This window comes from Polistes dominula, unplaced genomic scaffold, assembly GCF_049000335.1.
Source record: "Polistes dominula isolate Pdom_NZ unplaced genomic scaffold, Pdom_raw_medaka contig_482, whole genome shotgun sequence".
NCBI lineage: Eukaryota > Metazoa > Arthropoda > Insecta > Hymenoptera > Vespidae > Polistes > Polistes dominula.
In genome coordinates, this window is record NW_028301016.1 from 1,094,918 (window position 1) to 1,110,742 (window position 15,825).

Sequence of the window (15,825 nt, forward strand, 5' to 3'; positions counted from 1 at the left end):
TAAACCTCACCATTTGAATGATATGGAAAATTAAGTTTGATGATTTTTAGACAAATCTCATTTTTGCTTATGAATTTTATAACTCGACAATAAGTGACTATAAAAAAGTGCACAATACAAATTTTTGTAGGAAATTAACTGCTCTATAAAAATGGTGTACTATGTTTTGGCGATTAAATTAAGCGTTCAAAAGATATTCATCATCAAATTTTCATGTGCACTGATTTTTATCTCTGAATATCTGTATTACGTTCAGATTTGTTGAAAATAATTTTTATTAAATTAACACTACTTTTCATTTAGTTTAATACGAATACAATAGTAAAGAAGATAAAAATTACATGTTACTTGATGTAAAGAAAGTATACATATATGTACTTGTACTTAAATTTATAAAAGAGAGAAGTTAAAGTTTATCGTTATGTTTCAGTCTCGCGTGACTTTTACTTTGCTACGACCTGGCTGATACTGGCTTGCTAAACAAAACAAACTGTATTAAGTAAAGAAAAAACGTAAACATAGCTAGAACATTGCGACGAGATAATCAACGTTAGATATTTACGTGAAAGAAATTATTGGAAGTATTTATATAGAATTTTTTTGACGACTAAAAAAAAGTATATTAAACAAGATGTACTTTATACAAATATTTCTATATATTACAATAATTTCATTTGTGTAAATAAAATTATCGTACAAATGTTAATATTGAAATAAATATATTATTTGTATTTGTATAATATAATATATTATATTATTATTTTATTAATATATTATATTATATATAATATAATATATATTTATATAATTATTAATAAATTTAATGTATTAATTAAATTAAATATTAATTATTATTAATATATTAAATAAATTATAATACATTGCATTGTATTACGATAATATAATAAATTTAATATTATATTTAATATTTTTATATAATATATTATAATATAATTTTTTATTATATGTATATAATAAAATATTATACATAATTATATAAAAAATTATGTAATATTAATAAAATATTAAATTAATATTATATAATAATATAATAAATATTAATATACAAATACTAATAATAAAATCCTTAAATATAAAACCTTATTATATTTCAAGATTCATTATTATCTCTCTCAATTATCTTTTATTTTAATCATTAAAAATCAAGATACGCAAAAAATACGAAAAAAAATATATTCAAAAATATTATGAATGTATTTATGATTTATATGTAGAATGAATTCTGTTATTAACAATGCAATTTAATAAAAATTCATTAAAAATAAAAAAAAACGTCTTCCTACTTCGTAACTTACGTAGATCAGAAGATTTGATTATACCGCAAGATCTTCGTTTAAAATTATTTGCTTTCGTTTGACAAAGTTATAGGATTTAACGATAAGAAGTAAAAAAATGTTTGATAGTCTTTTCATAATGAAACGATAAAACTTTAATACACTTTACTTTTATTATCCGGATCGAATAACCATACTTAAGGAAGTATTTTATATAGGATCAAAGTATCCGCTTAAACCGTACAGAAATTTTCGAAATTCTTGTCCTTAAGCTTTGGTGCTTGCACGAGTATTTCATGAGAGTTAAAGTGCATCTCGTTAAGTACGAGAAAGGTAACAATGGTGTATTCATACAATGGAACGATACAGAAGACAACTGTTACAAGTATGCGAATGAAACGAGGCTAACATTTTTCAATTATACGAGTTTATTCTTAACTATTCGCTTCTTTAGAAAACATATTATATTGAATATTTTCATCTAATGAAATTATTTTCAATATTTAATCGAATTATCTTCTATTCATTGTTAAAAAAGAATTCATTATTTATATACAGTATTATTAAGATGAAATAGGTCAAATAAAATTCGTATATAAACTTATGTCCCTAAAATACTTTAGGTAAATTAATAAAAATTCGTATTCAATTACGAATTTTGCATCAATTTTCAATAAACGAAACGTTTATTTTGAAAGTGGTGCACAAAAGTCCATTTGCAACTTGTAAATATTAATTATTTTAGTTAAATTAGCCTAAAAGAAGTTTATGTAATCAAATTATATATTGATCAATTAATAGAAACGTAGCTACAGGTTTGACATAATTAATGAATATTTTTAAATTGATCAATATGCAAACCTTTGATCTTCTCGGAATAATAGAAAATAAATTTCTTTTTTGCACCATTTTTAAAATAAGCGGTCTAAATTTACGATAAATTATTATATTATTGAAGAATATCATATTTTTTATAACAATGGAATAAAAATTGAAAACCAATTTTGGGAAATCATTTTAATTTCTATTTCTAAGTGAAAAAGAATATTGAAAAGAATTTTAGACTATTGAAATTCTGCATTCGTTGATCTCATTTGATTTTATTTGATTTACACACTTTAACTTGACGTCATTAACATGTGGTATAAATTTTGGTTTCTGATTTTTTCGGAAACATTGTGTATAAATATATACTTTGTCGTTAACACGTTATACAGTTTCTTGGGATTTAAAAAAATTAAGTTTAGTGATTAGAGAAAAAGATAAAGAATGAGAAAGTGAAGAAGAGAAAAAAGGAAAGTAACAAAAAATAATATAAAGTATATTAAATATAAAATGTATGTGTAAAGTACATATATATGTGGCTTTGTTACAAAAAGATGATTTAATATATCTCTAAACTATTTAATAAATTATAAAAACATTCAGAATAATACCACAATTAGAATGGAATACATAAAATAATAATATACGAAAAAATATAAAAAGCAAGGTTAGTTTTGTCATATGCAAACCTGAAAAAAACGTGAATTAATTGAATTGTAATACAGCGCTATCTATTGAAAACTTATAGTACTTATAGACTTAGATAACCTCTAAATAATAAATCTTTAAATTAGCAATAAAAAATAAAAAACAATCGTGATAAAAACTATACTATATTCCAAAATATAGGAATATATTTATTGAAAAAGGATTTTTTGAAAAAATTACACAAAATAAAAAACAATTCATTATAATCGATTTAGTAATTTCGAAATTTATTGGAAACTAGTAATATGACACTGAATTTTTATATATAAAGACTAAGATACTGTGACCACGCGTTGCTGTGGCTTTATTATAAGACGTTGATTTATTATAATTCTACATTATTTAGTAAATTATAACAACACATAAAATAATATCAAAAATATAAAAAGTAAGGTTAATTATATCACGTTGATTTAATATAATTCTAAACTATTTAATGCAGTCAAACCAATATTCACTAATAATTCTGGGACTTGAAATTAGGCATAAAACAACATAAAATTTTTAATATTTATAATATGGTATATAATATATAAATAGCAACACACACAAAATAATAACACCATAACAATGAAATTTATAAAATAATAATACACGAAAAAATAGAAAAAGTATGGTTATGCTATTATTATTAGTATTATTAATTAGCATTAGGAACTCGGAAGTTCCTTGCCGCAAATACCAAATCCCGCCATTGCTTCCGTCCCCGAGCGCGATCCCACCATTTGCGGTCTTGGCATCCCATTTCTTTCGGGTCCCTTGTAATATTATACTCCAATCAACGTCTCGGTCTACTTAGAGTGGTCTTTTCTCATTTGGTATATCGACCAATATTTTGTGCGCCGTTCGATTCTCCCCCATGCGTGCCACGTCACCTGCTCATCTTAATTGACGTGATTTTATGACTTTTAATTGTAGGAAAGGGTTAAAGAATAGTCGAAAAAAGGAGATATATAGGAAGGGGGGGAGATTCTCTTCGACTTAGTTGCTTCGAAAGAAAGTACCGGGTTATCGGTGATACCAAAAAGATGATCTCCTTCAAGCTTTCGATCCTTTTCCTTGGAAGATTGAATACAACGAAAATCAAAGAAAGAAATAGGAAAGTTGAAAGGAATAAAGAAAGATAGAGGGAAAGGAGCATCCTTCTTTTCGTGCTTCAGTGAATTTATTAGCGAGTAGGACTTCGTTACTGTCGTTATTATACTGTTCTTCTACGAGCCCTGGTAATTTTACTTCTGTAAAAGATATATTCGTTGCAGTAGAGCTTACATACCCATATTTTTCTCCTCACCTTCCTCACCTTCCCACCCTTTATACTTATTGATAGTAAATTAACGCAGTTATGATAACGCAGTTATCATAGTTAAGAGAATTCTCACTTCCCCGTGTTACTCGAACGGCTAACATATTAAGAATAAAGGAAGTAACAAAAGGTAATCTAAACCCTAAGACACACACAGGGGAGTGCTCAATCATGAAAGAGGGGCGCGCTTAAATAACTGCCTTATCGATAGGTTACGCATGAACCGCATATCGCCGTGCGTACTGACACACCTATAATTGACACTTCCCCTCGAGATGTGGGCCCATCACGAAAACTATGACGAGTGACTTCCGACGTCAAGCATTTCAACGTATCGCCAGAACTTGTGACTGGGCAATAATGTGTGAGAGAGAGAGAAAGATAGGAAGTTCAGAAAGTCAGTTGCACCCGGATTTATTTGTGTCGCTGAAGGCCAGTTCTTTTCTTCTTTCACTGTAAGAGAGCAAAGTGGGATGCTCGTCCATCGTCCAGTTAGCTTTTCCAACCTTATCGTTCGCCCTTTTCACGATTTTCCATCCACTCTACTACTAGCAACCTTTTCTATTTTCTCTTATAAATATTTCATTCTTTTTATTTATCGAGTTTGAATACTGTGTTACATTCCTTTTTTCTTCTAAAAAGGTAATTTACACAATACTTCGCAATATCGCGACAATCAAATGACAGGAAAATTATGTAAAATATTGTATTGTTTATAAAATAATATACAAATTCTGATTTGTTTTTTTTTCCTTGAAAAATCTTTCGTAGGAAACGAATTATTTATTGATTAATATTTAATTAATTATATAAGCATTCATTTCAGGAGTGGCAGAAAGAATTCAAATTCATTTTCGGTTAAAATTTTTTTATTTAATTTGATTGTTTTTTCAAATTCTAGATTAAGCATTTGATTCGTTGACAAAGTTTTGTGTATACTTTGCTCGAAATTTTTTAATGCAGATCTTTTTTGTCAAATAGATAAATGTTTTTAAATAATCCCAGAAATAAGAGGTCTTATTACGTACTTTTAACTTTAAACTTACAACAAATAGGAAGTAAAGAAGTACTTACAGTAATAGAACTGATTATTAAAACTGAATTGAATAAATCTAAAAAGACTGAATTTAATTAATTAATGTGAAATATTATAGAAAATAAGAAATTATTTGAAAATATAATCAGAGTATTTTAATTTTGATAATCTTCTATAAACATAAGCTATTACGGATTATTTATTCACAGAAATTGTTAGAATTTTGAGACAAATTCATTTAAGACACATGTTCATGTAATAGTTATTTTTTTATAGTTCTCGTGTCTTCTGCTTATTCCTCAAAAGTGAGTCTCACATATTACGAATCATTTTAAATATACATTCATTATACATATATACGTTAATACTTTTTTCATTTTACGTTAATTATTATAAAAATGTTTGTTATAAACTTATTTTGATAAAATTTATGAATATAATTAATCATATGTAAGTAACAAAAATCCTGAATTTTCGTACATTTCGTAAGTTCCTATACTGTTACAGATTTCTAAAATAATTATACAAAGAAATAAATTTTGTTGATGTTTCTATATATATATATATATATATAAATATGTATTATTTCATTGTTTTTTTATGAATATTTTACTGACCTTCTATTTTATTTGAAGCCACTGATCCAATACAGTGTATAGTAAATAACGGTACGTTTGGAAAAGAAGTGTGAAATAGCTTTACATCTTTAAAATCAAATTGATGGGGATTTATTTCACTACTGCCCATGAAACATATTGAATGTTTCTTCAAAGTGGCTTTTTCTTTTAATTCTTTCATGACTTTCTCTATAGAGGAATTTAACTCTAATTCATGAGTCCAACTTTCCATATTAGTACCATTTAATAAAATAGCAATGCAATGCGCATTGTGTTGACATACACGTGACTTATAATTAGTATTGCAAATTGATATGTTATCCGTCTTTATAGCCAATATCGACATATTTTTATTTGGAAACCTAAATAAGAGAAATATTCAATATTTTCAAACACAAATTGAATTATATGTTATTATAAAGAAACAATATTAAATATTGAATATATTACCATTCTTTTAAACGTAGAACTAAATTTCCTGTTACTTCAGAGTTGCGGTAATTGTAAATAAAGACGAAACAGCTTGACATAGGAATATCGTCACCAGTAAATGGTTCGAATATTGTTTTCAGTTTATCGGCATTACTAAATGATATGTCAAAAAAACATTCCAGTTCTTCGCAATAAACTCCTTCACCCCAACGGGGATTATGAAGAGTAATCGTAGTGATCTTAATATTTGGTATTTCAGGAAAAAAAATGTTGGAAATGGTATTTTCAACAATCCATGTATAAAAGCTTTCTATTGTGATTGATCTACAATTGAATGGTAGATATTGACAATAGCATCCTTAAAAAATAAAAAAAAATAAATGAAAATATTAAAAGAAATTAATAATTTTACATTAATCACTATATATTAAATCAAATTTACCCTCTGGAAGTTCCTTGGAGAGTTCAAAATTGTAATACATTAAATGTAAAGAAGGCATAGTTCGGCAAGGGTCTATAAAATGTGTTTTAAAAGTTTCCCAATTTTGAAGGCATTCTACTGATTCTTTTTTTATTATCCACGTAGGTTTCCTTCTATTGTTCTCTTCTATGGCAGTTTCTAACCAAAAACTATAATAGAGAAAAATACATTTTAATGTGATTACAAAATTCCTTTTACTAATTATTTCTAACTTATAAATGCGTCTATCGTATCAAGTTATTGTATAAAATATCTATTAGGTACTATTAATTAATCAAATATTATTTTACAAAATACATGGATATTACAAATGTTTGTTATTACCGTACCTACAAACTTGAGATGCATTGTGCAAATCCACTCCATTTAAATATTGAAAAATAATACTCAACTCGTCCCTTGTTAAAATTGACATTATTGTTTCAAGATTCTTTTTTCTTATTCTTATTTTTATTATGAGAACTTTATCCTGTTTTCTCCTAACTTCACAATCTGAAGAGACTGTTTTCCTAGTTTTGCAAGCTTTGTTTTATTTTTCTTTTTTCTTTAGACCGAGGGTAAGTAGCTAGTATCACTTTTAATATTATTATATTGTATATATAGTACTTAGCACGTAAATAGTTTAAATCATATTATTTATGTCACATATGTCAAGAGAAAGACCTCTATATTCAAAGGTAAATGTTATTTTAATATTTGTACTTACAAAAAATTTTATATGACCGGCATTCGATCAAAGAAATATGATATTTATAACTCTATTAATGTTGAGAAAACATATTAGCTAAAAAATATTATGACAACGAATTTTTCGTAACAGCCTATTACAAAAAACGATCGTTAATATTCAAAACTCTGTATGGATTTCGTTTTTATTTGAATTATAAATTGTTTTTCTTCTTAGTCGATTAACCCTGTAAATGTAAAAATAATATTTTATTATGACAAACAAAATTTCATGTGATATTTCTTTCCAGCTATTTACTATCATGTCACTTATGATCTTATGTCTCATCAAATGAAACAATTAAGTAATGTAAGAGCTTAAATAAATAATATAACTGCCCACAATGGTAAAGCAATAACCATTTTGTTAAATATTTTAATAATATCATAATAATTTTTATATTTTATATCTTTATACAATAAATAAATTTGCAATACATATGTTTAGAGAAAATAATAGGAAAACAATAATTTATTATTAAATAGTGAGCAATAGCCAATACGCATGCAATAATTTTTATCGTAAAAATTAGTGAGATAAGGATTAGATAAATAAATCAATGTATGCTAATTTACGAGTTTATTTATATATTTTATTATTTATATATATATATTTACGTCTACTTACAAAAAACAGTTTTTAATTTTACTGTGGAATGAGAGAAGATATTTCTAAAATAAAACTGTTTAAATATTAGAACCTGTCAATTTTAACTGGGAATTTAAATTTTAATTAGAATAAAGACAAGCTCGTCCTTCCGAACGTAGTGCGTCGTACGAAGTTCAATAACATATAAACAAAAATATAGTATCAGAATTATTTAAGAACTTTATCTAAGTATAGAAGAGACACGGAGAAAATTTGTCTAGTAAGCGAACTATACATTGGATTTAATCTAGATTTCTACACTTTAAACATTATTATAAATCCTTTCTTTTAAAATGTAATCAAAGATCTCAATCCATTAGAACTTTTCGGCATTCTAAATGACGATACCGTAAAACTATATAATAGCGAAGAGAAAGGAAGTAATTTTCGAAATTTTATTTATCCAATATTGTTTTTTAGTATTTTATTATGCTAAATAAGCTCTGAGTAACAAATAGTTACAGAATATATGGTTTATATATATTACATTATCTTATTTAGAATATACGTAACAATACGTAAAATATACTACACGAATTCCCCAAGATAGTCGCCACCCAGAGAGTCGAACAGGGGACTAGTTTACCTCCAGAAAATTTTACCCTAGTAGAATCCATATCAGTTTTTTTTTGTTTCTTGATAAAGTCTTTTTATGTAGCTGGGTAATGAGACTTACGCCCAACCCCCGAACAGGAGGGCCAATTCCAAGTCAAATGTCCGCGACTGCTTATTCAATTTATTCGCAGCAAACCTTCGTCTCTATGCAGGACCATGAGACTCTTCCTCTAACCGCAACCTGAGGACGCGCTGTGTCGTGGTTACTGGGACCTACCCACCCCGGGGACCACTACAAACTAGTTTTACTTCCCCACAGCTAGCAGCTGTTATGCTAACACAGCCTAATGCCAGTTAATAATAATAATAATATATTAATTATTATATATTATAATTATATTATTATATAATTATAATATATATTATAATTATTTAAAAAATAAATATTTAAAAAGAGAGAAACTTATGTAATAATGTATACTATATTATTATTTATTAAAGTAATTTGTCAAAATTAAATTGTCAAAAATAAAAAAATATAAATTTATAAATTTATATTTATAATTATAATCATCAAAAACTTCATTTTAATGTAATTTTGTAGAGAAAACATAGTTCGTCACACATAGTAGTTGTACCGTTTACACAAAATTTTCCTTTAACCTTGCTCTACAAAGAAGCATCCCTGTGCAACGTTGTCAACCGTGCCTAAAAGGTTAAAAAAAATAGAAAAGAATGGAATAAAGAACTAAGCCTCCGTAATAGATGTAAAATAAAAGAAAAAAATAGACTAAGAAAGGAAAGAAGAAGGAAAAAAATGTATATATCTTCGTGAAGAAAGACAAACAGTTTGTTGGAATAGGGGACAACAGGTAAATCCTGTCGAATAGCATTGGTCGAATTGCATCATCATTTGACGCTAAGTGATGGTTTAATTGAAGTAGAAGGGTCATAATAGTGTATTGATTGGAAAGGTTAAAGAATAGTCAATAAAAAAAGTTATATGTATGTGGGGAAGGGGGGATTCTCTTCGACAAAATTGTTTCGGAAGAAAGTACCTGTTTATCGGTGATACTAAGACGATGTTCTTCTTCAAGCTTTCGTTTCTTTTCCTTGGAAGATTGGAGACCACGAAAATCAAATAGAGAAAGACGACGTGAAAAAAAATTGGAAAAGGGAAAGGGAAAGGAAAAGGAAAAGTAAAAGAAATAAAGAAAGATAGAGAGGAAGCAGGATCCTTCTTTCCGTGCTTAGGTTAATTTATTACGAAGTAGGACTTCGTTGTTGTCGTTATTATATTTTCTTCTACGAGCCCTAGTAATTTTTCTTCTGTGAAAGATATATTCGTTGCAGTAGAGCTTACATACCCATATTTTTTTCTTCACTTCCCCCCTCCCTTTATACTTATTGTTAGTAAATTAACGCAGTTATGATAACGCAGTTATCATAGTTAAGAGAATTCTCACTTCCCCGTTTTACTCGAACGGCTAACATATTAAGAAGAAAGGAAGTAACAAAAGGTAATCTAAACCCTAAGACACACACAGGGGTGTGCTCAATCATGAAAGAGGGGCGCGCTTTCATAACTGCCTTATCGATAGGTTACGCATGAACCGCATATCGCCGTGCGTACTGACACACCTATAATCGACACTTCCCCTCGAGATGTGGGCCCATCACGAAAACTATGACGAGTGACTTCCGACGTCAAGCATTTCAACGTATCGCCAGAACTTGTGACTGGGCAATAATGTGTGAGAGAGAGAGAAAGATAGGAAGTTCAGAAAGTCAGTTGCACCCGGATTTATTTGTGTCGCTGAAGGCCAGTTCTTTTCTTCCTTCACTGTAAGAGAGCAAAGTGGGATGCTCGTCCATCGTCCAGTTAGCTTTTCCAACCTTATCGTTCGCCCTTTTCACGATTTTCCATCTACTCTACTACTAGCAACCTTTTCTATTTTCTCTTATAAATATTTCATTCTTTTTATTTATCGAGTTTGAATACTGTGTTACATTCCTTTTTTCTTCTAAAAAGGTAATTTACACAATACTTCGCAATATCGCGACAATCAAATGACAGGAAAATTATGTAAAATATTGTATTGTTTATAAAATAAAATAATGATATACAAATTCTGATTTGTTTTTTTTTTCCTTGGAAAATCTTTTATAGTAAACGAAATATTTATTGAATAATATTTGATTAATTATATTAGCAATTATTTTAAGAGTTGATGGAAGAATTCAAACTCATTTTCGGTTAAAATTTTTTTATTTAATTTGATAGTTTTTCTTACTTAAACTTACAACAAATAGGAAATACTGAAGTATTGATAGTAATAGAACTTAATATTAAAACTCAATTGAATAAATCAAAATGACAAAATTTAATTAGTTAAATGTGCATTAAATAATAAAAATAAGAAATAATCTTAAAATATAATCGGAGAATTTTCATTTTAATCATGTTGTATAAACATAAGCTATTACGGATTATTTATTCACAGAAATTGTTAGAATTTTGAGAAAAATTCGAATAAGACATGTTCATTTAATAGTTATTTTTTTATGGTTCTCGTGTCTTCTGCTTATTCCTTAAAAGTGAGTCTCATATATTACGAAACAATTTAAATATACATTAATTATACATATATACGTTAACACTTTTTTCATTTTACGTTAATTATTATGATAATGTTTGTTATAAACTCATTTTGATAAAATTTATGAATATAATTAATCATATGTAAGGAACAAAATTCCTGTATATCCATCAATTTCGTAAGAGCCTATACTGTTACAGAATTCTAAAATAATTATAACAAAAAAATAAATTTTATTGATATATATATAAATTATTTTCTTTTTTTATGAATATTTTACTAACCTTCCATTTTATTTGTAGCAAATGACCCAATACAGCGCATAGTAAATATCGGTACGTTTGGAAAAGAAGTTTGAAATACCTCTTCATAATAATCGCCATAATCGTTATAATCCCTTTGAGTACAGCCCATGAAACATACTGAATGATTCTTTAAAGTGGCTTTTTTTTTTAATAGTGTCATCTCATTCTCTATATCAGATCTAAACCTTAATTCATGAATCCAACTTTTCATATGAGTACCATTTAATAAAATAGCAATGCAGTCCGTATTGTGTTGACATACACGTGAATTATAACTAGTATTGCAAAATGATACGTTATCCATTCCTATAGCCAATGTAGACATTTTTTTATTTGGAAACCTAAATATGATAAAGATTAAATATTTTTAAATACAAACTAAATTATATGTTATTATCGAGAAACAATATTAAATACTGAATATATTACCATTTTTTCAAACATAGAGCTAAATTGACTGCAATTTCAGTGTTGCGGAAATTGTAAATAAAGATGACACAGCTTGACATAGGAATATCGTTACCAGTAAATGGTTCGAATATTGTTTTCAGTGTATCGGCATTACTAAATGATTTGTCAAATAAACATTTCAATTCTTCGCAATAAACTCCTTTATCCCAAGGGTGATTATTAAGAGTAATCGTAGTGATCTTTACATTTGGTATTTCAGGAAAAAAAGTGTTAGAAATGGTATTTTCAATAACGCATGTATAAAAGCTTTCTACTGTGATTGATCTACAATTGTATGGTAGATATTGACAATAGCATCCTTAAAAATTAAAAAAAATAAGTAAAAATTTTAAAATAAAATAATAATTTTACATTAATTGATGTATATATATAAGTATTTATTTGATCAAATTTACCCTCTGGAAGATTCTCGGATGATTTAAATTCGTAAAACATTAAATGTAAAGAAGGCTTACGTCGGCAATAGTCCATAAATTTTGTTTTAAAAGTTTCCCAATTTTTAAAGCATTTTACTATTTCTTTTTTTGTTACCCACGTAGGTTTCCTTCTATTGTTCTCTTTTATGGCAAGTTCTAACCAAAACCTATAATAAAAAAAATTACATTTTAATGTGTATACAAAACTCTTATTACTAATTATTATTAACTTATAAATGCGTTTATCGTATCAAGTCATCGTATAAAATATATATTAGGTACCATTAATTAATCAAATATTATTTTACAAAATACATGGATATTACAAATGTTTGTTATTACTGTACCTACAAACTTGAGATGCATTGTGCAAATCCACTCCACTTAAATATTGAAAAATAATACTCAACTCGTCCCTTGTTAAAATTGACATTATTGTTTTAGATTATTTCTTCTTATTCTTATTTTTATTATCAGGACTTTATCCTGTTATCTCCTAACTTCACAATCTGAAGAGACTGTTTCCTTAGTTTTGCGAACTGCTCTTTATTTTTCTTTTTTTGGTTGAGGGTAAGTAGCTAGTACCCTTAACCTTATAATATCGTATATATAGCACTTCTCACGTAAATTGTTTATATCATATTTTTTATGTCACATTTATGAAGAGAAAGACCTCTATAATCGAAAGTTAATTTCTTTTTAATATTTGTACTTACAAAAAATTTATATTAACGGCGTTCAATTAAGAAAATATGATATTTATAACTCTATTAATGTTGAGAAAACATATTAGCTAAAAAATATTATGACAATGAATTATTCGTAACAGCGTATTACAAAAAACGATCGTTAATATTCTAAATACGGTATAGATTTCATTTTTTTTTATAGATTGGTTTTTTTCTTAGTCGAATACCTCTGTAAATGTAAAGATAGCAATTTATTTTGACAAAAAATATTTCATGGGACATTTCTTTACAGTTATTTACCATCATGTCACTTATGATCTCATGTCTCATCAAATGAAACAATTAAGTAATGTAAGAGCCTAAATAAATAATATAACTGCCCACAATGTTAAAGCAACATTTTGTTTAATATTGTAATAATATCATATTAATTTTTATATTTTATATCTTTATACATTAAATAACTTTGCAATACATATGTTTAGGGAAAATAATAGGAAAACAATTATTTATTATTAAATAGTGAGTAATAGCCAATACGCATGCAATAATTTTTATCGTAGAAATTAGTGAGATAAGAATTGGATAAGTAAATCAATGCATTCTAATTTCGTTCTGTTACGATACAACTTGCCTAGGCATTTTACAATTCTCACGAAATTGAGAGGAAAGCTTGTGATAAGCGAATACTTTGTTACAAGAGGATACTTATACAAATAAATTAGTTACACGAATAGTATAATATTCATAGAAGAAAAATTAGCAAAATACAATTACACCGATATATACATTTTTATTGCAAGATCAGTGATGGATGTTGTCACGAGATGTAGTAGTACTTCGATCCATAATGAAAATAAATGGGATACAGACACACTTACTTTCTCTAGTCAAACAGAAGTGTAAACGACCTCAAAATAAGTGTAGTTGAATACAGGTAACAACCCCCCCCCCCCCTATAACATGGTAAATAGGTTCCTAGAAAATGATGTGTTATCTGAGTTCCAGAGCCAATACAAGAAGGTGGATAACGCTCCGAAAACTTATTAAAAATAAATATTTTTTAAGTGAAAACTTCAGAAAAAAAATTAAACGTGGTGATGTAGAAATTCCTGATCTATGTACTATTATCTTGAGAAGTATATACAGATGTTTCCCTAAGTCAAATTCTGTGAAAATGGTGCTACTTTGAATAAAATTATTGACACTTCGGCAAAAAAAAATATAAAATTGTTTATAAAAAAAAAGTTTTCATTCAATTAAAAATCGGATATGTTTTTCTGTAGAAAATATAAATATCCAACTATCTTCAAAATTTCAAGTCAATCTGTTTAATGATGGTCGAGTTATGTGTCCACCCAGTTTTAAAAATGTAGTTTTGAGAAAAACGCATTAAAAGTTTAGTTACCACTATCCAAGACGTTTAGTAAAAATAAGATTTCGCAATGTTAAAAATTTATTTTTTCTTCAGAACCATGTGCATTTTGTTTTTAAATGTATAAAAACTCTTTAAGCTAATAAAAAAAAACGATTTATTTAAAACTCCATAGTGGTTTTATCCCTTAATTCAAAACTCGATGAAACAAAAAAAATACGGTCAGAATTGTACCCTTTTTTATTTCATTTAAAGTTAATAATTGCCACAAAAGAAATTTTTTGTGTGGGCTAACCAATGATAAAGATATCACAAATTCACAGAATAACTATTATCTATCTGAGTTTCAGAAAAAAATATTTTATATTAACTAAGTCTACGACGAATTATTTTTCCTTTGATAAACATCCTACGATTCTAGTGTCTATGACTATCGCATTCATCATTCAATTTTTATTGCTTGAATTTGAAAAGTGTATTTTTTATCAGCTATTCCACCAACTGATCATACAGGTGTTCTTCGATATATATGGTAACAATATTATAATAAATAAATCCTACATTTATCTCACTATTGAAATTTTGCATTCGTCTTATTCCCTTAAAACTTAGTTTCATTAAGGTTTCACTACTAGAATATGTGATCAGCACAAACGATATCTTCTTTTTTCTTTTTATAAATATCTTATGTTTAATATCCTACATTAAAATTATGAAATAAAAACTTTATTTAACTATATCTAGGTTTCTCATAATATACATGATAACATTTTCATTTTAATAATACTAGAAATACTGAATCTATTAATATGATTTCCAGGAACTTCTGCTTACTTTCATTTAGTAAATGATATGAAAATGTATAGCCACCACCATATCTCTTCAATTTCTAAATTTTTTTAAATGCTTATTAAAAAATACTTATTTTCCTTTTCATGTCAAATTAATGGGTGTTAGTAGAAATAAGTATACAAAACTATCCGTTAACTTAGTGTTAGTAAGTTTATTACTTTTAGAAACAAAATTTCTAGTTTTTCTTAATATAATTGTAACTCACTTTTTTATATCCTTACGACAAATATTTACTCACAAAAAATAGTTTTTAATTTTACTGTGGAATGACAGAAGATATTTCTTAAATTAAACTGTTTCAATATTAACAACTGTCAATTTTAACTGGCAATTTAAATTTTGATTAGAATAAATGCTAGATCGTCCTTTCGAACGTAGTGCGACGTACAATGTTCAATAACATATAAACATAAATATTGTAGAAGAATTATTTAAGAACGTTATCTAAGTATAGTAGTGACACGGAGAAAATTTGTCTAGTAAGTGAACT

At 26.9% G+C, this 15,825-nt stretch overlaps 2 protein-coding genes across 2 annotated transcripts; both read right to left on the reverse strand.

Annotated features, from left to right (window-relative positions):
• Nucleotides 1–5,554: 5,554 nt before the first annotated feature.
• On the reverse strand, nt 5,555–7,493 carry LOC149032018 (uncharacterized). Its single transcript, XM_089174135.1, has 6 exons — nt 7,404–7,493; nt 7,027–7,271; nt 6,659–6,846; nt 6,235–6,574; nt 5,785–6,146; nt 5,555–5,678 (listed from the first exon to the last, which is right to left on the reverse strand). The coding sequence occupies exons 2-6, from the start codon at nt 7,110–7,112 to the stop codon at nt 5,608–5,610; spliced, it is 1,047 nt and encodes a 348-aa protein (XP_089030261.1). The 5' UTR covers nt 7,113–7,271; nt 7,404–7,493; the 3' UTR covers nt 5,555–5,607.
• Nucleotides 7,494–11,206: 3,713 nt separating this feature from the next.
• Nucleotides 11,207–15,703, reverse strand: LOC149032019 (uncharacterized). Its single transcript, XM_089174166.1, has 6 exons — nt 15,574–15,703; nt 12,767–13,094; nt 12,399–12,586; nt 11,962–12,301; nt 11,512–11,873; nt 11,207–11,431 (listed from the first exon to the last, which is right to left on the reverse strand). The coding sequence occupies exons 2-6, from the start codon at nt 12,850–12,852 to the stop codon at nt 11,361–11,363; spliced, it is 1,047 nt and encodes a 348-aa protein (XP_089030292.1). The 5' UTR covers nt 12,853–13,094; nt 15,574–15,703; the 3' UTR covers nt 11,207–11,360.
• Nucleotides 15,704–15,825: the final 122 nt, after the last annotated feature.

Bases quoted from the DNA above. Each gene is read 5' to 3' on its own strand.
- LOC149032018 (XM_089174135.1), bottom strand. From the start codon at position 7,112: ATGTCAATTTTAACAAGGGACGAGTTGAGTATTATTTTTCAATATTTA. The intron at 6,147-6,234 runs GTAATATATTCA...TCTCTTATTTAG, and splicing joins GTTCTACGTTTAAAAGAATG to GTTTCCAAATAAAAATATGT. The intron at 5,679-5,784 runs GTCAGTAAAATA...TAATTATTTTAG, and splicing joins GGCTTCAAATAAAATAGAAG to AAATCTGTAACAGTATAGGA.
- LOC149032019 (XM_089174166.1), bottom strand. From the start codon at position 12,852: ATGTCAATTTTAACAAGGGACGAGTTGAGTATTATTTTTCAATATTTA. The intron at 12,587-12,766 runs GTACAGTAATAA...TTTTTATTATAG, and splicing joins AATGCATCTCAAGTTTGTAG to GTTTTGGTTAGAACTTGCCA. The intron at 11,874-11,961 runs GTAATATATTCA...TATCATATTTAG, and splicing joins GCTCTATGTTTGAAAAAATG to GTTTCCAAATAAAAAAATGT.